We start from the raw sequence: 23,861 nt of genomic DNA on the forward strand, positions 1-23,861 counted from the left end.
GAGATGGTGCTTCCCGAGGTTTTGCATTCAATAAGATCACTCTTATGCACTGCAACCAATGAGACTCCACATGAGCGTTTCTTCAGGTTCCAATGACGTTCTAGTTTCGGAAATGGATTACCAACATGGCTTTTGACCCCTGGGCAAGTGTTATTGTGGCGGCATGTTAGGTCTAGCAAACACGAACCATTAACTGATCAGGTAGAACTTGTTGATGTGAACCCAATGTACGCAAGTGTCAAATATCCAGACGGGCGTGAGTCAGCTGTGTCTATCCGTGACTTAGCTCCAAGTCCTGAGAGTCCGACGACTCTTGCGCAACCGGATGAGGCACCAGGAAATAGAGAGACTCCGGGTTCACCCACAACGCAAGATGTACAGCCTCATACTAATCATGACTCTCATTCATTCACTGAGCCCACTGAGTTAAGGAGGTTGACTCGCGTGTCAAAGCCCCCCGATCGTTACGGATGGGACTAATCTGATATTTTTGACATGGTATCCATTTTGTTAATGTTGAATTTTTCTAGGAGGGGAGAATGTGGTAATTATTGTACACTGGTGACACTAGCGTGACTGTTTTCATGCTTGGTATCACTGTGTACCGTTAGTTACAGTTGCACCACAGGCGAGTGTAGTTCCCCTCTTGCAGTTCCTCTGTTGATGTGTAAGTTTACGTGTGTTTATTTTGTTCTGTTATGTTTGTCATAACTTGTTTATGTTGTATGTGTTGTATGACTAACACTAGATATTTTGTCTGTTTATGTTATAGATCTGAGAGCCGGTATTTTGTTGAATAAAGCTTGTAGTTTGCTACCAAGTGTTTCATCTAGCAATCAGGCTGATTTACTTACTAAACCTTGTACTTGTAAGCATTTTCTTGAAAATTTCAGTCTTTGGATCAAAGGGCCTTCTTGGTTGAATTCTCCTGACGAGTGGCCTAAGGGTCTTTTGGGTTGTATTCCTGATAATATGAAGGGTGACTTAATTTCTCCTGTAATGTTCCCTAAAAAGGAACCTCTTGTAAATATTAGTAATTTTTCTAGTTTTTCTAGGCTTATAAGTGTAGTTTCTAAGGTATTTACTGTTGTATATAAGTTTAGGTAAATTCAAGCTGACCCTGTTGAGGCAGCTTCTAATTACCTTATAAGGTTAATGCAAGAGGAAGCTTTTCCTCTTGAATTATCTTATCTGAAGAGTAGAAATTCTTTAGTTGAAGTTCCACCTTTAGTTAGGCAGTTTAATTTGTTTCTGGATGACAATGGTATAATGCGAACTAAAGGTCGGATTGATAAAAACATTACTTTAAAATTTGATATTGTCAGTCCTATTCTTGTGGATAAGAAGCATCATTTGACCCAGTTGTTGATTTATTATGCCCCTTGTAAGTCTATGCATATGGGTTTGCAATCCACTCTTAGTTTTTTGCGCATGCATGGTTTGTGGATTGTGAAGGCTAGGCAAGCAGTTTTGTCTGTCCTTAAGGACTGTATTGTTTGCAAGCGTTATGCTAGCACAGTGAAGTATCCTTCTCCTTCTTTGCTTCCTTCTTCCAGGGTTAATTTGAGTGTGCCTTTTGCTCATACTGGTGCGGATTATACAGGCCACTTATGGTTGAGGGAGAAAAATGGAGAAAAATTTAAGGTGTACATTCTTATTTTCACTTGTTTCAATACAAGAGCCATACATTTGGAAGTTGTCCAGTCTATGTCAACCTCGGAATTTATATTAGCTTTCATTAGATTTTCTAATAGGTTTGGTGTTCCTGTTGCTGTTTATTCAGATAATGCCAAGTCCTTTGTTCAGGCTGGTAATATAATTGAACAGTTACTTACTTCTTCTGAGTTTGAGGAGAAGTTTAGGGTCGCGTGGTATGGTGCTGTTTGGGAAAGATTAATTAAAACAGTTAAGCATTGCCTTTTTAAAACTCTTGGTAGATTTACTCCTTCATTTTCTGAATTTGTCACTTTCCTCTCTGACATTCAGAAAATTTTGAATAATAGGCCTTTAACTTACAGATCTTGTGAAAATGAGTTAGATATAATTTCTCCTAATCATTTCTTGGTTGGCAGATTTATTCCTTCATTAATGTTTGGTGATTCTGAACAAGTTCCTGAGTGGGAGTATGGTGAGGAGGAAGAGTATTCTTCTCTCCTTGCTCGTACTTTGGAAACTAGGGATGGACTTTATGAAAGCTTTAAGGAAAGGTGGCTTTCTGAATATCTAGTAAGTCTGAAAGAAAAGGATAGATCTTCTTTTCATCCTCCAAGAAAGTGGGAAAAAGGGGAAATTGCTCTCTTTAAATTACCTTCTAAATCTAGAACTTATTGGCCATTGGTTAGAATTGTTGAAACATTCAGTGATAACGAAGGTGTTGTACGTACTGTTCGTATTGTTAAGCCTGATAAAAGTGAAAGTGAAGTTAATGTTAGTTTTTTAATACCTTTAGAATTATATTCTGAACTTAATGATCCTAATTTATATGTTCAAATTGAAGAACAAGAAGAAAATGTTAGTGAGTTGGAGACAGATGAAATACCTGACACTGAAACAGCTTTGCCCAATGAAACATCTACTAGGCCTACCCGTAGTACTGCTCTTGCCTCCAGAAACCTAATAAGAAGTTTAGCTCGGGAGGGTAGATTGTAAACAATGGTTTGTTTTTGTTTTATAAAAGTTGTCTTTTGTTGTCGAGTTAATCTGTCAAAATGGTTCTTTGTGTAACAACTTCTCTTTTTGTTGTTGGGGAAGATGTAGAAATAGTTGATTGGAGAATGGTAATTTCATTCGTGGGAGAATAGTCGAGTTGAGTAGTTCGTTTGGTTCTTACTTTTTGTCCCCATTTTTGGTGTTCGTTTATGGACGGAAAGTAAACTGAATGATTGCCATGTGTTAATATTAAATGTAAATTCTTAACTTTCTCCTTTTTGTATTCTAATTGAATTAATTAATTTAATGTTAAATGTATTCCTTATAAGGAAACAGTTTTGTTTTCCCGTCTTTATTTTTCAACGTTGTTCGAGAGTTTCGGACAAAGTGAAAGAAAACGGCGTTGTTGGCGGTTTTGGTCCGACAAGGAGTCTTAAGTCTTGCGGTACCAGTCGGAAAAAAGAACGGGTGTTCTTTCTCTTAAAGAGTGAATTTAAGGATTTTAAAATTCGAAGAATAAGAAGAAATTGTTCTTGAAGACGGTGCAGGTAAGTTGAAAGATAAAGACTTGCCTAAAATTGATTTGAGTTAGAAAATTCTAACAACTGTACATCCTTTAGTACCGTTGGGAGAGTTCCTTGTTGTTCTTGAGTGTTACATTAACCCCTCTCTTGAGTTTTTTGTGTTCTAAGCGTCTCTGTTGCCTTTCTTAATGCACTGTCTAATGAAAACAGAACATTCTAATTTCTGGTCTGTATTGTTATTTACTGTATATCTATCATCATTCTCAGGACTGCATATACATAGAGGTCTTAAAACCAGATGTGAAAACCGATTTCTTTAATCTATTGGTTTGGCCAGAATACAAAGATACATAGGCAGAGATACTAGTAGGATTTCTGTAAGCACTATTGTATACTCAAACCCAAACTCATTACTGCCTATGTGTAATAAGCAATCCAAACAGTGAATTTCACCAATGGGATATATTCAATTAATTTACCAAAGAAAGTATTTACATTTTAGTTTCCTAGCTAAATACAAATTAAGCCGTCCTTAGTGGAGTTATCTTGTTCAATACACTCTCAAACATTCCAAGAATTCCATATACAAACTGCTTAAAATGGAGATAATGGTTACTCATGGCCATTCGAAAATTTTGAAAGTAAAATTTCCCGTAGAGTTCAAATTTACATTCTTTTACACATATCTAAATCAATTCACATAAAGTGCCCTTGGAAAATATATCTAACAGATATACCAGAAAGAAATATTATAGGATCGTTTTAAAAAGGAAAGCCTTTGAAAGAATGTGAACACCACCTACCTAAAGTAAAACTTGATCCATTTGCTTCAGAAGAAATATGTGCAATGCATGGAATCTGAGGAAAGTACTTTGTCTGGTCCTACAACAAAGGCAAAACAAGACTTGTAAATGGAGCAGTGACCTCGATCGCTAATGATTTTATTGTCCTTCCATCTATTTTTCTACTTATCAGATGAAAATATTTTTCCAACTGTCTGTATGTTCGTTTGCACTGTCGCTATACCTTATATATTGTAAATTTCTACCACTAAGTATAAGTCTTCTTAAAGATGTATTAGAAAACTAAAAGCAAAACCGGTCCGTATTTATACCCAATGTTCCACTGTTCCCCTGTAATTAAGCTGACATACTTGGATAATCTTGCACAAAATCACCACCATCCTTATTGACGTTCTGTGATTCCTAACGTCTTTGACCATGCCCTCTACCTAACTCATGGTTATGGGGTAACGTTATCACCATAATTTTCTCTTCTTGGCTCATTCTCCTTCCCTCCCCTAATCCATCTTCTTTCCTTCTCTTTCAGTCCACCGACCTTCCTTTCATCACTTTCTCAACCAAAAATCAGCTATTTTCAACGTTCCTTCCTGGGCTTCCTTACTGATATTCCCTTCTCCTCCAATTTTCTTCCTTCAATTCCAACCCCGTTCCTTTCTTAATTAATTATCTTTCATTCTCTCTCTCTCTTCAAACCTCCTTCCGTACCACAATGAGTAAATCTAGTAGCATTGTTAGGTGACACAGCAGAGGAATAAATAAAAATTGACAAAAAAAATTTTCTCAGTTGATGATTGACATCTGTCTTTCATACTGAGAAAACGCGTTATCGGTTTTCAATTCTATTCCACACGATACCGATTCTCCAGTTGTAAGGTGTTTGTTATGCATAACGCAATGGGAGTCAGTTTTTCACTAGCATAAAATTTTGGCTCACCGACTATTTTAGAGCTCCCATCCTCAGTTCTTAACCCTTTCATCAATACAGACTAACAATTTTTATTTTTGAGAGAGAGAGAGAGAGAGAGAGAGAGAGAGAGAGAGAGAGAGAGAGAGAGAGAGATTCCATCTCTATGCTTCTTATATTTATGGATGTGCGGTAACCGTCAATCTCATCGACGAAACGATATAGGCTTCCCCTAAACAATCCTTGTCTGATCCGACTATAAATCCTCCTTGTTGGCAGTCCGACTCATATGGAATTGATAGCATTGGGACTCAACATAAACCCCAAGCCAAAATCCATCATGCTACAAAAGTAAAAGAATCATCGACTGATCAAACAAATCGACTTGTGAATGGAGTCACAATCCGAATTTTCATCGGATTAAATTGGATAAAAGGTCATTTTCTGTTACCGTTTGAGCAACATTTCTATTCTCATATTCAAGCTCCATCATCCTCTCTTGCCCATCTCCCTGTTAATACATCCATTCAAGGTTTTGCTATTAATCAACAAATTCATAATTTCAAGACAGTCATCACTTGGAACATTATTTTAGATTCCTTATTCTGTATTATAATTGCTTCCAAATATATTACATTTCACATGACTTCAGTTTCATTCTTCACACATCAAGTAAGTAACCGGTGAATTTCAAGATAAAAAAGAATTCCAGGGGGTAAATGATTTTAACTAATGAATTTTTCTTCAGGTGAATTCAATATGGTTTAAAAATAAAAAACGTTTGAGAGTCAGCATTAATACATACAAACAGACACAAAAATTATCAAGACCAGAGAGTTACTTTCTTTCCTAAATTGATATGTAAATATAGAAAACAGATAAAGTGAATTTTGAAAACATTTATAAATTGTAAAAACTAAGCCCATCATTCAACTTGCCATAAATCCAATTTTCTTCGATAGAATAATATACAATTTAGCTAGAGAAATGGAAACCCAGTCATAAGGAATACGCAAAGGGGAAACATCAAAACCTTTCTGAGGAAGGCAACACGTATTTCCACTTTTACTGGAATGTCTGTGATCGTGCTCAGCATCACAGGAGTGTTGCGATTTACTGCGGAACAGCGCTCCACTACTGCAACACAAATGAGAAATCTGCCGAGAGGGCAGTGAAAGAAAAAAAGTTCCGTGGGTACGCACATTCGACAAAAATTAATAAAAGCAATTTATATATCATTTTTCATTAAAATCACTAAAGTAAGATTTTATGAGGGGTATTAGTATTTATAACACTTCAGTGACACGGTTTTTCTGGCACAGCATGAAAAAAATGTACACACTTCTTCCATTGCCATTCCTCTACTTGTAAAGGGAAAGTCATGGCTTCTTGTACACAAGAAGCCATGTTAGTTCTGGAAAAGGAATTACCCCTATAAAGATGGCAGAGGAAATATATACTTAACATTATGAGGAAACGCTGCCATTACTTAAGATTATGGGGAGACTCATCACAGCATTTTTTATTTATTCTTCATGTAAGTACTCATTTTCAGGCGCTTTCATTTAAAATGTTACCGCTTTTATTTACGTCACTGATTTTATGTTTTAATTGATACTTTTATCGCCCATTAGTGTTTTATCCAAACTTTTCACCAACGGACAAAAACAATATATACTCCATTAGGCAAATTCATGAGTTTTCAGTCTTGTTTTGTGTTAAAACATTAGCTTTACAACATAACAGCAATAATAACAAATATAAATCTGAGAAATATATTGGAAAAAAGGGCATCTGCAAACCGATAGCACTGGTATTTCGAAGGGACATAAAAAGCAAATGGCTATCATAAAATAATACACGTCTGTTCGAGCCTATTTTAATGGCTTTGCTTTAATCGTCCTTCCACTGTTACCACTGATAAAAAATGGCATGGAGATGGAGACTGAAAGGAAGGGGAAAATAAGAGGAGAAATAAGGAATGGGAAAGCGCATGGAGGTAAGGACGGAAGGCAAGGATGTAGGAGTGACACAAATCTGATGCCATCACTGATCATCTGAATTGGTCAAGACAACGCTCTCTGAATAATCGTTAGGGCTGCACATGATTTTGAGCGTATGATCACTGAAGTACGGTATACATTAGTCGAGTTACCAAAATGCTGACCCTGCAATGTTAACTGCCGTAAACTGTTATTGCAGAAATATGTTCTACTTATGTGGGGAATTCAAAATAGCTTTGATGCTACTTCAATAGTACTGAGCATTTATTAGAAACCAAGATGGTGGCTACCATTATCTTGGATTACGAGCAGTTTTCAACTGAACTTTTTAATAATCCTAATTGGTCATCTAGTGCCCTTTTCTGGGGTTTTCAATGGTTCTGGGGCAATTTCTGAGCTTAATTTTGAAATACATGGTGAAGGTGAATCAAATCAAGTGCCAAATTGATTGCCTGAATGGACTGAATGTTAATTTGCATGTTTGAAATTGCGATTCTGCAACTAGAAACTCATGGCTTCTAACTGCCAATTTTTGACTTTAGTTAACAACCATTTTTCTGTCTTTAGAATATGACGAACTAGTTTGATCAGCATGTAGGGGTTCGTCCTATTAACAGTAGACATGTTTGCTGAAAAGAGAAGTGTCCTTTCAGTCTATATAATGCCAATAGTGAGTTACAAATATTCAAAACCCTGGGAGTGAAGATCTCTGCCACAAGCAAAGGGGATCACAACAAGCTCTGAGCAAGTGGCTGTGTGGGTCAACAGTTTCAGTAAATGCATCCACTCTGACATTGCCATGGAAGATATGCATCATGGAAATGGGAAAGAAAAGCATCGTGATGAATATGACAAGGACAAGTACAAGAAGGAAGGAGAAAGAATGAGAAAACTGGATGACGAGATGAGAGGATTCCAACACAAGCTGACACATGTATGCGCATACATGATGCTCTGGCTATTGGGAGTAAGCAGAGAAGGAATTTTCTGATTACTTGAGTGACTTCAATAATGTAATAAAAAAAAAAGAAGGTCCAGTCAATGAAGGTTGTGGATCAGCAGAGTAGCATGGAAGTACCTGACATCTTACAGTCTGAACTTAGTCCAGTCCCTCCAATGCCTTACTGATGAGTACTGCTGCTACAGGAAGGGTGCAGAGTCATCTATAGGGAACATAGGGTTGGCAAATCGACTATATTCCGGTATTATTCATGTGATTGGAAAAATATTTAATTATAGTTTGTGCACAGATTTCTCTTATTCTTGTAAAGTAATTTCAAAATATATTTGGGAAAAATATTTTTTTGCTCAAAGAAAAGCATCATCACTTTTTTAAGCTTTCTCCCAAAGGCTTTATTTATTACTATTTGCTTCATTATTTCAATATTTCCTCAAGAAATCTCCCCCAGTGAAAACTCTAAAAGTAAATAAACAACCCTACCTTCAACTTGTTTTTTTAGTAGTAAACTCTATTTTCCCGGCGTTTGAACCTTTTTTTATTCTCAATCTTCCTTCTACTCGATGTTTCTGATTTTTCTTAAGGGGTCTCCGTCACGGATTAAGTCATTCAAAGAATCTCCTCTTTTAGTGGACTCTTCAAGGCCTCTTTCAACTTCAGCATCTCACTCTCACTGTTCGTTTGCTATAAAACCGTGCCATGAAAATCTCGAAAACGACTTTAGGATAAAACTGGCCCAAATTTGTTTTTCAAGTCTGAAGATCTCCTGCACAACTACACTTCAGACATTTCAGGTAGGGTTGCTCATGTACACTCGGCAAGAAAAGTGAGGATACAGTTTTTTTAAATCTTCGGACATATATTGCTAATTAATGAGACATCTGGCAACTTTAGAAAGGGGAGGAGCTTCAGTCTTATTGTGTTTGTTTTTTGCTTGACCTATAACTTTCAATCATATTCCACGGTTCTGAAATCATTGATACTTAAATGCAGTAGTAAGCTTTACAGTATTCGTTCAAGTTGTAATTTGCAGCGACAGTTCTGAGCAAAAGAAACATTTTTCCACATAACCTACGAAGTAGCCTTGCACATATGAATTTATGACACCACAATGAACGGAATGCTTGCATAATCGGAAACGCGATCTTCCATAATGAAATCAAGAGTTAAATTTGAGCTATGTCCAACGAAAAACTTGGGGAACAATAAAGGAACGAATGCAATGTTATGGAAGAGAGAGAGAGAGAGAGAGAGAGAGAGAGAGAGAGAGAGAGAGAGAGACTTGCTGTTGTGTAAGCCTAGGCCTATATGTAGACTACTCATTTCATTATTTTTTTTTAGAGATTGAGCGATACTATATTTGTATAGTATGTTTTAGCAATGGAGAGAGAGAGACAGTTGCTGTTGTGTAAGCCTAGGCCTACATGTAGAGCTACTCATTTCATTTTTTTTTTCCTTTAGAGATTGAGCGATACTATATTTGTACAGTATGTTTTAGAGAGAGAGAGAGAAGAGAGAGAGAGTGACTATGGCAACGTTAAGAAACATCCAGTTACTTGTGTTTTCCCCCGAAGTTATCGCGGTACTCCGCACATCATAGAGAACGCTCTTGCGGATTTAAATAGATTGGGCCAACCTGCCCTAGCTCTCACAACATTTACTGCCATTAATTCCAGCTGATCTTTAACACCGTGAAATACAAATATGAATCTGTAAAAATTAAAGAAATTATCATTACCTAGTATGATGATGCAATAATAAGCCTGTTCATAACGGAAAACGAGTAAATATTGCCGTTCTGATAAACAGTACTACATCGAGATATCCCCACACTATCTTTTAGATCTCTATCAACGAAGTCATCTGAGAAATTCTGATTACTTCGGACATGCATGGTGTTTTTAAGTATCTGAAAGTTTTTGTTTTGCAGATTTAACATATATCATATAATTTGCCTTGTATTTTCATATTCTAGAGTAAATTTCGCGAGATTATGTGTTTTCTGTAAGAAAAAAATCAAAATTCGATGAACGAAATCTAAAGAAAACTGTATCTTCACTTTTCTTGCCGAGTGTACATGACTCCGCATTTTTACAGTATTTTACTTCTACGGCATTCACTGCGTTTACGATAATATACAATTAAGGATGGGCAGATCATGATCGGACAAAACGATAAAACATCAGGACCATTTCATGGGAGATACTATTAAACGGTTAAATGCTGTATGTATGTATATATGTATATATGTATAAATTACACACACACACACACACACACACACACACATATATATATATATATATATATATATATATATATATATATATATATATATATTATATAAAGAGAGAGAAAGAGCGAGAGAGAGAGAGAGTGGGCCTGATGTGTTTGCACGTAGCGAAATCATTACAAGCTGGATAATAGTTATCTAAATAGCTGTGTGAATAGCAGAAAACTAGAACTTCTCGGAAATCCTTCGATAATTACTGAAAATTATACAGATTTTCCCACACTGCGTCATATTACGGTAACACTGCGGCGGTCATTATCTGTTTTCAGGATAAGATGAGGAATTACAAATCGGTTGAGGAACAAAAATGACGTCACGTTCACGAATATTCACGACATATATATTTTCTGTGTGTGTGTGTGTGTTTGTGAGAGTTGGAGTGAGGGAGGGGGGTGTTTACAATTAGTCGGTTTCGGGTACTAGCTATTAGAAACTGATAAGCTTCATTAAGAGCTGAAAGAGCGTCATTTATTATTATTTCTGAGTAGCCTTAACTTGTCTCTAGTTTTAATGTTTAGATGAGCTCTCAGATTATACATACAGTACATACATGCATATATGCACACACACACATATATATATATATATATTATATATATATATATATATATATTATATATATATATATATATATATATATATATATATATGTATATATATATGTATACATATATATATATATATATATATATATATATATATATATATATATATATATATATATATTAGTTGACCAACCCAGCTCTGTCTGGAAAAAATCTGAGTAACAACCTACAGGTAGGCCCGCTAAAACCCTGAATAGCAGCCTAAGCGCAGTGGGAGGGTAGGGGAGAGGGAGGGGAGGAAATATGGAAGGGGAAAGGGAAAGAAACGAGAAGATATAGGAGGGGAATGTGGAGGGGAGGGGAGGGGAAATGTGGGGGGGGAAGGGGAAGGTGGACGGGAGGGGAGGAGGATGGGGTGAATGGAAGGGGAGGGAAGGGGAGGGGAAAGGAGGAGGAAGGGATAGGGGTAGGGGGGAGGGAAGGAAGGAGGAGGGAAAAAGAAGGGAAAAGGAAAGGGGAGGGGAAGGGAGAAGGAAGGGATAGGGGTAGGGGAAGGAAGGAGGAGGGAAAAAGAAGGGAAAAGGGAAGGGAACGGAGAACTGGAAGGGGGAAGGGGGAGGGGAGGGTGAAGGGAAGATAACACCTAGATGGTAGTTTGTCATTTTGACAAACAGCTTCAGAATATCCATAAGTTATTAAAGTACAGTGTCCGTTGTCTATATATTTATTAAACTGTTATCACGATGGTAATTTTAGACACTGTAAAAAGAGCTGCAACTGTTTTTGGTTTCCTGTGCATGTTAACGAACGCGTTTCGGTTTCCTTTGGCGTTTCTGAGGTAAAGTGTAGGCCGGTCTGAACAGTAAATTAGAAATTGTAGATGTATGGTGATTTTTTAGTGGGTTAAGTACTTAGATATGATGATGGTAATACCTCAAAGTACTTAAGAATTTGTATTTTATTGTAAGGTATAATTAAGATACGTTTGGCTTACGATGAACTCTGAAAAAAATGTGGTAATTTCGTCGCGAGTAATTATTTAATGAGGGGGTAGTTTTGTCACAGAATCATTTAGTCTGCTAATATAGAAATTGTCGATGTAAGGGGGAAAGGAAGTTACGTTCAACCCATGAGAAAAGATTAAACAACATCATTGAACAAAGACAATAAATCAAAGATCTTATACTTCTACTATTTGTGCTCGGGTGTGCCTCCCTTTCAACAGTAGACAGACCTTTTATTAGTTAAGTGAAATTCACTGCACAATAAATCGAAGGAGATTCGTTTTTGACATGATGATGGTAATACCTCAAGTTACTTAAGAATTTGTATTTCAGTGGCAATGTTTATTTAAGATATGTTTGGCTTAAGATGAACACTGAAAAAAATGTGGTAATTTCGTCTTAAGTAATTGTTTAATGAGGGGGTATATTTGCCACAGAATCATTTGGGGCATTAATACGCATGTGCAGATGGTGATGAATTAGTTCTTGACCGGCAAAGTTATGCGCGTAACTATTAATTTTTTTCGTGGATTAAGTACTTAGATATGATGGTAATACCATAACGTACTTAAGGTAATTTGTATTTGATTGGCAGGGTATGATTAAGATACATTTGGTTTTAGATAAATGCTGAAAAAAATGCAGTAATTTCGATGAGGGGTTAAGCCTGTCACAGAAACATTTGGTCTGTTACTACTTTTTTCCATGGCGAGAATTGCAAGGTCTGACTGGTGTGGTGGTAGAAGTTATATTTTGAATACATTGCTTTATGACTGAATGAAAGTAATTCTAATACAGTTTAACACATCTGGATTTTTTGGATGCAATAAACTGATTATAGGGTTTGCAGTGGGAGGAGTTTACTGAAATCATACGTCTGACAGCACCTGGAAAAAAAGCTGGAGTGTCAGGTGAAAAACGAGAATTAATCCAGAAATTTGAAGGAAAAGGTGACGTAAAAACAAAAATTTCATTTGTTTTGTCCGTGTTTATATGTCTGTCATGGGGTGGGCGTTTGATTTAGAGTTATAAACCTTTCTCGGGTGACATAGAGGCCGTGTGCAAAATTTTTTGTCTGGGTTTGATTTCAAGCGGTCCAAACAAATATACAAACATTATACAAAGAATTCACTTTTAAACAAATATATAAACATTCATACAAACATTCATATATTTATATACATATATATATATATGTGTGTGTGTGTGTGTGTGTGTGTGTGTATTTATGTATGAATATATATGGCAGAATACATCTCTTGAGATAGGTTTCCAACGATTCTTTGGCGAATGAAAGCTCGTTGTGCAGCAACGAAAACTCTGCTTCATAGGGGTTTTTTATTTGACCTTAATCGTTTGAAAGCCAACTAAGATCCAAGGCTTAACCACTCATGGGTTTCTCTATGGCACAAAAATACTTCGCCTCCACTTTCAACTCTCCGGCAACGAAGCGAATTAGTTCCTCATTCAATCTATCTGAAGAGTCAAATAAAGGTAATGTTTGGCGCAAGGTTCAGGAATGGAGATCAGTGATAATGCAAGAGGACGTTTCTCACATAATCTCGGAAGATTGAGGTAAGGGGAAAAGGTAACTGTGATGCGTGACTTGAATGAACATAAAGGTCAGATTTGGAGGGCCAGGACTTGACATGAGTTTTCTGAATTTCGTATGTATGTACTTGCGAAAAGGGGAAGTAACAAAGAAGAGTTTACTATCTTCGTTAGTACAGAATAGATAGCACAAGAGATTGATGAAAATAATGATAAATAGAACACCTGCAGGTTCATCTGATCCTTACTTGGTTTTAGCTGATATGAACGCTGAATCCGAGCGGCAAAGATGAATGTTACGGTGAAAAATTATTTTCGGGAATAGGTGAAAATAACAGGGAGAAAATGCATAGCCCAATAAGCAGGTAACCTGCACCAAAAATAGAAGTGGAGGTATTCTTTTGAAGGGAATATTAGTGCACTGAGGAGCAAATAAATGAAGAATTACGTAGTTAGCTAGCTAAATGGTAAAACTAGAGACCTTTTGTGAAGGCCAGAGGATTGCGGTACAAAGAAAGGCAGGAAGGATAGAGCAAAATTCAAGAGGACAAAAATAACTATAAAGGTTAATGGAACGAAAACAGGAATGAATATTTGTGAAGAATATACATTTGAATATTATGAAGCACAAACAGTTGTTCTAATAAGAAAGGGACCTTAATATATAAATGATATAAAACTAGAACTATCTAAAAAAAAGCAGAGCTTTTCCACAATAGAGCAAGTATTTTGAAGGGATGACGAAAGCTGATGATATAAGAAAGGTGTACAGATAGACAGATGATAGGTGTACCAGTCGGTGAGATCAGTGAAAATCTACATTTATTTTTGTTGGTGTTAGCATTGCGCCAGTATGGTGGACTCTTGCTGCTTCAGAAGGCCATAATTAGAATGATTATGGAAATGACTGTTGCAGTCGCAAGAGAGTTGCAAAAGGTGGAACAGAAAGCCTATATAATGGTGACAAGAGTGTAACTGTTTGGAAAGATTCTGAGGTAAGATGGTCAGTTAAAAGGAAAGATAAAACTATATTTTTACCCTGAAAATTGATTATACAAAAAATTGATTGCAGAGAGGTATTTCAGAGTACATTAGCTTTTAATGCATGAAGATGAAGAGTGTCTGGTGACATTTGAGATAAATATGAAATGGTAAGATGTGTGAGCAGTTAAAAAGGAAAGATAAAAGTGTGCAGGTGACACACATTTAACTATAAAAGACAGGATCCTGAAAATACTGATTATTTTCCTTTTTAAAATTATCCTTAGTAAGAACATCTCGATGACAGAAGTAATGGGTGAGAAATGGAAATCATCCGTCGATGATAACTGGGACCAGATAAATAGTGTGCTTCTCCAGCATTTATTGGATGTATCATGAAGATGACAAGTTTAGGAAGGAGCCCACAATGCTGGTGCACATTTGTGGGATAAATATGAAATGGAAATCATCCGTCGATGATAATTTGCTGATTAATGATAATACCAGATAAATATGAAATGGAAATCATCCGTCGATGATAATTTGCTGATTAATGATAATATGGAAATCATCCGTCAGATAAATATGAAATACCAGATAAATATGAAATGGAAATCATCCGTCGATGATAATGATTAAATAATACCAGATAAATATGAAATGGAAATCATCCGTCGATGATAATTTGCTGATTAATGATAATACCAGATAAATATGAAATGGAAATCATCCGTCGATGATAATTTGCTGATTAATGATAATACCAGATAACCAGATAAATCGATGATAATTTGCTGATTAAAATACCAGATAAATCATCCGTCGATGATAATTTGCTGATTAATGATACCAGATAAATATGAAATGGAAATCATCCGTCGATGATAAACTTGAAATGGAAATCATCCTGATTAATGATAATATCAATGTCAAAAATAAAAGGTCGATGATAATTTCTGATTTGATAATACCAGATAAATATGAAATGGAAATCATCCGTCGATGATAATTTGCTGATTAAATTTGAAATGGAAATCATCCGTCGATGAAAACTTGCTGATTAATGATAATCTCTTAAAAGTACAAAAAAAAATTTCTCTCTTAAAAGAAAAAAACTTGACTGCTGACTCACGTGTCACTGCTTCAAATGTTTCCTCTCATTTGTCATACAATCAGATAATAGCCAGATAAAAAAAAAAAATGAGAACACAATTATCAAGAAAACAGATCTTGAGAAGACGACCAGCCTCTTCAATTTATTAACAATACCACTTGACTTCAAATCAGTCTCGCTCTGAGGACACTGGAATGACAACAGTTGAAATTCTCAACAACGGCAATCTGAAAGGATATGCGCGCCTAGTCCTTCAGAAAGGGCACTCGGTTAATAAAGCCAAACCGTCGTCATGGACCAGGTATTGCCACGGTCTGGACCGTGGGTATTACAAACTCACGTGTCACCCGAGTAAGATCAATTTGTAGATAACATCAGGAAGTCTCCCAACTACAGTACGTTGTAAATCGCACCTTGACAGGAGCTTGATCTCTAATTTCAGCTTTTTTCTGTTTCTGCGAACTAGGCTCGCAAGGATGAGGTGCAGGATCAACACTTTCCGGGAGAGAAAGTGTGGGTGGACATAATTATGTTCTTTAGGGCCAACGGTCAGGCGCTGAGGCGGAGAATGCCACTCACCGGCCAATGACCATCATTAAATGCTTGTGGAAAAAACGGCCGGTCTTCAATGCGACCAGTTGAAAACAATGAATCAAAATATTCGTAAAAACGTAACAGTGCCTAAGAGAGTATGTTTGTGTAATAAATGAAAGTAAGGAAGATGAACTGCTCAGTGTTGCACGCACGACGGGAAGTTGTCAGTACCTGACACATGGTAGAGGTAACCTTTAAGGATACCGATATAATGGAAGGAGAGCTGAATCCTATTTCCTGACGGCTCTGCAGATATGGTGGAAATCATAATGGCGTAGGAAGGCAAAATTAGTTATGTACGAAAGGTTTATTAAACCGATAAAATTTTAAACCTGCCTCCTTTGTGGAAATGGGGTATGGCTGAATTTCCATGAAACACATGAAAGTTGCTGAAATGAAAACTAATATGTGGGTAACATGGAATAAAATGGATGAAAATGTATAAACAGATTGATGAAAAAAGTTTGATTCCAGTGACCTTAAGTGGTTGGTCGAGTAAAGATGATGCGGTAACGACTCGGTTAAGCAGTGAGTTTAAAAGGCACATCGAGAGCGACAAGAGGAGGGGACAAGACACTACTCGGATGATGGACAAGGAGGTAACATAAATCGTGCAATCCGGTACAGGAATTGGAATATAAAATTTGGGCCAAAAACCAAGCGCTGGGACCTAAGAGGGCATTCAACGCTGAAAGTGAAACTGAGAGTAAAAAGGTTTTCAAGCTGTACCAGGAGGACATCCTCGCAATTGCACTATAAAAGAACTGTTAGGAGAGAGTGGAAAGTAAGATGGAAGAGAGAGAATATGAATGGAGGTACAGTAAAAGGAATGAAAGGGCTTGCAGCTAAGGGCCTATGGGACGCTGCAAAGAACCTTAAGTAATGCCTACAGTGCACCGCGTGAAGTGTAATTTGTGTAGATTAGACTGTAACCATTTCTATTATCTAAATGACTTGAAAACAATGTATCAAAAAACAACACCCTCCAAAAATTAAATGTATCATTACAGCATGTACTGTACAGCACAATATGGATTTATAATAAATTTTTAGAATACGAATAAATTCATTATCTAAAATTTCACAAATGATGACAAATCTAGTTTAATTACATTTTCATTACACAGAAACCCTATCAATTTCCCATCATTCCATGCTTTATTTGTTTAGGTAAATTAGAAATCATTTCAAAATATGAAAAAGCAACGGACTAACTTCATATCATCCCATGCTGTAAAACCTACAAACAAAGGCTTATTTTCAAAGAAAACCCTTTCCACGTGGGAGGAAAAGGTAAGAGGTGCATGAAGTAGCATATCTAGAGAAATCGATGTGGTATTGGTTGACGATGCTACGTAGGTTGAGAATGAAGTGGCAGTGAAACTGCGGAAGCATTTTTTCCACAGGTGGGTGGATGGATGGTCCTTGGTTCAGGGATAATTAGGTTGGAAGAGGCAATGACACCTGTCTTTTTTATTTTCTAATCTGATACTATAACAATTTGGAGGATAAAACTATTTGCTAAATCAATCAATCGACGAAAACATCTACTAACAAATCTTACACCTGTCAATCATATGATATTAAGCTTAGTGTGTATAATTTGGCTTAAACCTTGACTGTGAAATAAAGACATTTCAGGGTCGCAGATAGATGCACGTAGCAGAAATGACATCGTCGTCGTTGAAGTTTATTGCGCTCAGGCTGGAAATACGAAGTTATTGGCCAATAATTGTCTTACACAATCAATTTGCACTCGAGATATTTAATGAGTGTAGATATAAAATTTCCGCACAAAGTCTTTTTGTTTCAAATCAAGGTTGCATTACAATTCATATTTTTCACGCTTATGGAAATGTTCAGTAAATGATATAATAAAATAGGACCGACTCGATAGTGATCATGGACACAAGATGTTATCTGTAACGGTTAAACTGTTGGATTTTTGCAAGCGACATTTATTACAAATGCATAACTGATTTTAACACCGCCTATACGTTTCCATAAAAGGACCTGACAAAGCATAATGCAACAAAACCACGTAGCAGTTAGCAATTAGCAAGCAGCTGTTTTTGCCGATTGACAAGAAAAAAGTTTTGATGCCGCGACTGACTCGAAAAATAGTGATTTGATGCCGTTAACGATATTTTTAGCTGAATGTTCACGCACGAAGTAGCGAACGGAAAAATAAATATGAACAAACATGCACAAGCAGTTATTCTAAGCAAGGTTACCACTACGAATGACCTAAAAGCCTCTGACCTGACCGAGCTGGAGCTGACCTCGACTGGTGTCCCCACATGGCGCAGAATCTCTGCCGGAGACTCTTCAAGCGCTTGCGAACAGGCGCAGTCGATAATGTATACAAGACAGGATTAACAGCTGCGTTCAAAGGGAGGACGAAGACGGCTATCCATGAGAATACCTGAGGAAGAGTTGGTAGTAGAGGGATCCCTATTTGGGAAATTTTATCTTATCAAAATATAACACCAAGCAACTATAATCGTATACTAGCGAAATTGCATCCACATTATACAGTATATATATACACAGAACCGGATCTCCACTTTTGTGTAGATGTAACAACAACAGTCTAAGAGTAATGAACAAGTTCAGACTTAGCGCGGTTCAGCCCAAACCCAGAGACCCTTGTGTAGTTACGAAGAATGGAGACACAATGATTCAAGCTTCGTTACGATATGTAACGCACCTACGATCGGGACTTGAGTCTCGATCTTCTATTTAAATCAATGTCATTTTGAATGGCATATCAAATTTTTAAGCTCGCTGCCCTGCTATTCAGTGGATACCATTAAGGCAAATATTCTCTAGAACTACTACCATGTCTGCCACCACCATTTCCATGGACCTTTTGATTGATTATTTTTGAAGAGCAAAGAAATTTTGAACCTATGAATCTTCATACCAATCACAATAAAAATTTCGAATGAGTCATCTGTCTGTCAGACTTAACTTATTAAATAAAAAAAAAAACAGATTTTAAATAAAATGTTGTACAATTACAATATCTTCAACCGCTGCTTTTTTTAATCATTATGGTTTTTATGTTTTCCACATTTTTCGTGTGGCTCACAGGCGTTTAAATAAAAAATTAATTCAGCCATCAAAGAATGTACTGGCTAGTAACGTAAAACTTCCTTTTTTCCAACACTACGCACTTGAGAAATACAGCATACAGCCCTATCCTCATACCTTGGGAGGCACAGCTGCACCACAGAGAGAGGCGATTCCCAGGAAGATGATGGGGAGCCAGCAAGCAGCATCGGTGGCTACAATGAGAGTCATCCTAGTGGCCATACCGCTCTCACTAGGGCGTGCCTCAGGACCGCTGCCCACGGCTGTTCGCGTTTCACGAGCAACAGCGTACATGAGGGCGTAACTCACTGCGATCACACTAAAGCTCAGCAAGTTTAATACTGTCGAAGAAAAATATAACAATTATACTAGAAATATCTCATGGACTGAAACAGTTCAGTTAGTAATCTGTCTACTGAATGCAATGTGCAGATTAATTCCCATGCCCACATTTTCTGAGACTTGTTACTAATACAACGATTTATTTCACATACAAACATCCTTCTAATGCATTAAATAGTTTTGTCTTCTGTTATTTCAGCAAAGATAAAGTACTGTGTGTTTGTTCGAATCTTACCAACTATTTTCATGTTCATGATGGATGGCCTTTGTATATACAACAGAATTTTTTTTTATAAAAAAATGATGTGATGAAAGATATTTTGTACAAAGAACAACCAGCAAACTTACTCCCCTATTATAACGCAATAAAAGCCAAACTTATCTGAAGTTATATGACAAAGATTTATTCTATAAATAAATGTAAAAGAACTGGATAAGAGCGGCAAATCCCTGAAGATTAGCCATGAGAAAGAAGTTTGTTTCAATGCCAAGTCTTTGATGCTCAAGCCATTTGCTCCAACTACCAACTTGTCAAGAAAAAAGTTAGAAGATTTTCACAAATTTTATTCGTAAATGTTGCAAAAGCAATTTTCCGTGAGATATGCCTCTGCCCTTCATTCATCTCTGCAAGAAGGAAGCGATATACACATACGAGGAGGCGGGTTAACACGAATCTCAGTGACTTATATAAAAAAAGTTCTTGCTTGCTTGCTGTAATTCACTGCAGCAGAATACTCAGATAGTGATATCTTCCCTGAGGTTGAATGGCCCTGAACTGGCTCAGTAAGAATTTACCTTTTGAATAGGGACTTATTCTTTGCTGTTGTGAACAAAAGCTATTCAATAATCACAATAGATGATGAGCTGCAACCTAATCACAGGCCGTCTAGACAGAGACGAAAATACGTTCGGGTTTTTGTGTGTTCTTGTATCTTTATAAATACATGAAATTTCCCGTTGTAAACACGAGCATTTCATGTAAACGATTTGACTGGCAAGAAAAACAGGATTTGTTTCGATAGACATTACGTGAAATGCACAACAATATTTCGAAATACATCGAGAAGGCCTTTAATAGATACTATATATCAAATTTGCACAAGGCATTCCACACAGGGGATAACGAGTTACACAGCAGTGCTTTCTTGGGTCTCAGAACATCCAAAACTTAACTGCTCGGTAATTTTTTTCTATAATGTGGAATATTTTATACACAAAAACATGTAAAAATAATTTAAAATATAGATATAAAAATCAATTCGAGGACATTGGATATCCTCACCAAGGAAAATGAAGACTGCATACTCCCACCCATTGGGCTTCTCGTTGGTGATGTGGAGAGCGAGGCAGACCCCCGACCTCCCGTAGAAGTTCTTGAAATAGTCGAGGTATGTCAGTGGAAGGGCGGCCAACAGGGTCACCAACACCCACACCCCGCCCATCACCTGTTTCGTGACACCTCCACCCAGGCGACGGACACCGAAGGGGAACTTGATGACCATCAGTCGATCCACAGTTATAACTGTCAATAAATATCCGTAATATATAAGCGCCATTTTGTCAAGGCAATATATGAGTTTGTGTCAGAACGAAAAAAATTTATATAATCCAGCTTCATCCAATACCACAATGGTCCCGTGGCATATAAATATAAGAAGCGCTCACAGGAAAAGGTGAAGGGAAAGATCGTAGACCCTGAGCTTTCGTCTTTATCTCAAGACCTGATCACAGTAACAGAGAGGAGAAAAAGTACAATGCTGTAACATTACATTTGTCTGGTAAAAAAAAAAATACACACATAAACCAGAGTAAAGATCAACTATCCAATTTCTAGGATTTACAAATTAGGTACTACATCAAACAGCCCACAAGGATTTCCCAGCATCGTTATAATGTACGACCTGGTAACCAGTCTGGTGGCATTTTTATTCACGTGAGAGACGAAGGCCATGTGATATACTGGAAAGCTACGACAACATTGTATAAATGATAAAATTAATAATATGAACCTCAATCCTGGATTCTATAAAGTTGATAATGTTATGAAGAATGAGATATTTAAAGAACCAACAGTTAAAAGAGCCTTTTCCCTCGTAAGACAACATAGTAATTACTCTGCATAACAGTAGGCTGTTTGATGTATTACCTAATTTGTAAATACTAGCAATTGGATAGTTAATCTTTACTCTTGTTTATGTATGTATTTTTTTCACCAGACAAATGTAATGTTACAGAATTGTACTTTTTCTTCTCTCTGTTACTGTGATCAGGTCTTGAAATAAAGACGAAAGCTCAGGGTCTACGATGTTTCCCTTCACCTTTTCCTGCAAGCTCTTCTTATTTTTAAATCCAGCAAAAACATGAGATTTTTTTTTACTCAAACAGCTTTATTTATTTATCTTTCTTTAATTCGGATAATTTTCATTACGCTCGATCTACAAACTTAGCAATATCGGTCAATCACGAACATCTGATCGTCAATATACGGATGCCGAAGATTTGCAGGCCACGGAGTGAGGTGAGCGTCGGAACACGAAACTAGCAACGTCAGCGGGTGAATAAATTCTGTCCTATGGCGCGGAAAAGTAACACCTCACGGCAAGCTCTTTAAGGATAAACGCCAGTTGCTGAAAAACCAATAATTCTTGAAATGTTATTATGAACTATCGAACATCTGAGAATTCCTGATGACTTTTGGTAACTTCAGACTAGTACTAATATAATTACTAATCCCTTAAAGAAAAAAAAAAAAAAACTTCGGAGAGGTCAACGCTGGTATCGATAGCATTTCCTTTATTTATACCTTTGAGTTACTAGTAAGATTATGTTTCGACTACTGGACAGATTGGATTGATACCAAGTTGCAAGGGCACTGAACTCGAGATAATATTGACGGACTGGTGTATAAAAAACGAGATGTATCACATATTCTTGCCCTTGTGCAAGGGTGCTCCAGTGATATAAATAGCAATTTCGAACATTTGTACCTTGAGCCAAGTTATCGGAGTCATAACATGGCAATAATAATACCGCAAAAAGCAATAAGAGATTACATACCTAATCAAAGTTGTTCAATATACAGTAAGTCATCCAAAACAGTCTATCACGCATATTTTCTTTCACGAATTATCAAAGCACCCCAAATATACGCTGTGATTATGTTTTTTCTCACAAACCGTCGTTACAATAACAGAGAAACGATAAAAAAACATGGATCTAGAATCTAGATACTAACTCGAATCAATATCAAAATGTAACCAATAGCTTCTGGGAACAATCTTTGATAAATAAATGTTTAGAATCAGTTCACCAGGTTTATCGCAGTCCCGCTAACAGACAGAATGGCGCGTATTAACAACACCCCAACTTAGGTAACAACAAACAGGTAAAAAATGCGCCGAAGTTTCCTCAGCGCAGTCGAGTTTTCTGTACGGCGTATAATCAAGGATACCGAAAATAGATCTATCTTTCGATGGTCTCCGTATAACGCTGTATGACTCGCGGCCTATGAATCTTTAACCACGGCCCGGTGGTGGCCTGTCCTATATCGTTGCCAGATGCACGGTTATGGCTAACTTTAACCTTAAATTAAATTAAAAAAAAAACTACTAAGGCTAGAGGGCTGCAATTTGGTATGTTTGATGATTGGAAGGTGGATGATCATCATACCAATTTGCAGCCCTCTAGCCTCAGTAGTTTTTAAGATCTGAAGGCGGACGGACAGACAAAGCCGGCACAATAGTTTTCTTTTACAGAAAACTAAAAACATAGAGGTATAATAATACTGATAATTCTGTAATCTAAATGCATATGATAAGGAACAAATCTATAAATAAAACTATGCTGACAGTGTCTGGCAATTCTTTCGTAACATACAGTCAATAGTCGGAATGGTTTCCGTAATCCATCCATTCGTTCAATCAGTGTTTTTTTTTGTTTAACAGACTTTGAAAAGATAACAGAAAAATCATATTTTCATGAAAATGAAACGTACACGTCAAAATTCATTACTTTAGAAAAACGGGGTTTTGTAAGCCAGGTTTCGTGAATAGATAAAACTGATTGCAACCAGGACAATGCAGCGAAAGTGGCACCTGCTCTTCGGAAAAGGGGATTGTTTGTTATATATAAATTGGATATTTCTTAAAACAAAAAATTCCCTCTTTACTGCATAAGCAAAAGAATAAAAAGCCAGCAAACAGAAATGTCTTCTGTGTATTCTAACTATTTTTCATCTGTCGTACGCTGGTTTTCAGGTTGATAAAAAGCTGCGTTTATATCGAAAGCAGAACATTGGCCGTTATGTTCCAGAGTGGAACATAATTCAGGTACTAGCTTTGATATATACTAGTCGCTGTCTTTTATGGGAGACATACCATACTTTTTTTTAGTTAGCAAATTTGGAATTTATGCAGTGGAAAAGTTAAAAAAAAACCGGGGCTTGTAAAAAAAATGCACTTAATGCTATAACTAATCTATATTTCGTGAAAAACCAGTCTC

At 36.8% G+C, this 23,861-nt stretch overlaps 1 protein-coding gene across 1 annotated transcript in view; it reads right to left on the reverse strand.

Annotated features, from left to right (window-relative positions):
* LOC136833126 (G-protein coupled receptor GRL101-like) overlaps nucleotides 1–23,861 on the reverse strand; it is a 692,174-nt gene that overhangs the window by 37,475 nt on the left and 630,838 nt on the right. The window contains exons 19-21 of the mRNA XM_067094785.1: nucleotides 20,644–20,883; nucleotides 19,137–19,360; nucleotides 18,186–18,348 (exon numbers count right to left, since the gene is read on the reverse strand). Coding sequence (XP_066950886.1) covers nucleotides 18,186–18,348; nucleotides 19,137–19,360; nucleotides 20,644–20,883 — 627 coding nt within the window. The remainder of the gene's footprint in view (nucleotides 1–18,185; nucleotides 18,349–19,136; nucleotides 19,361–20,643; nucleotides 20,884–23,861) is intronic.

This window comes from Macrobrachium rosenbergii, chromosome 51 (genome assembly GCF_040412425.1).
Source record: "Macrobrachium rosenbergii isolate ZJJX-2024 chromosome 51, ASM4041242v1, whole genome shotgun sequence".
In the NCBI taxonomy this organism is placed as follows: domain Eukaryota; kingdom Metazoa; phylum Arthropoda; class Malacostraca; order Decapoda; family Palaemonidae; genus Macrobrachium; species Macrobrachium rosenbergii.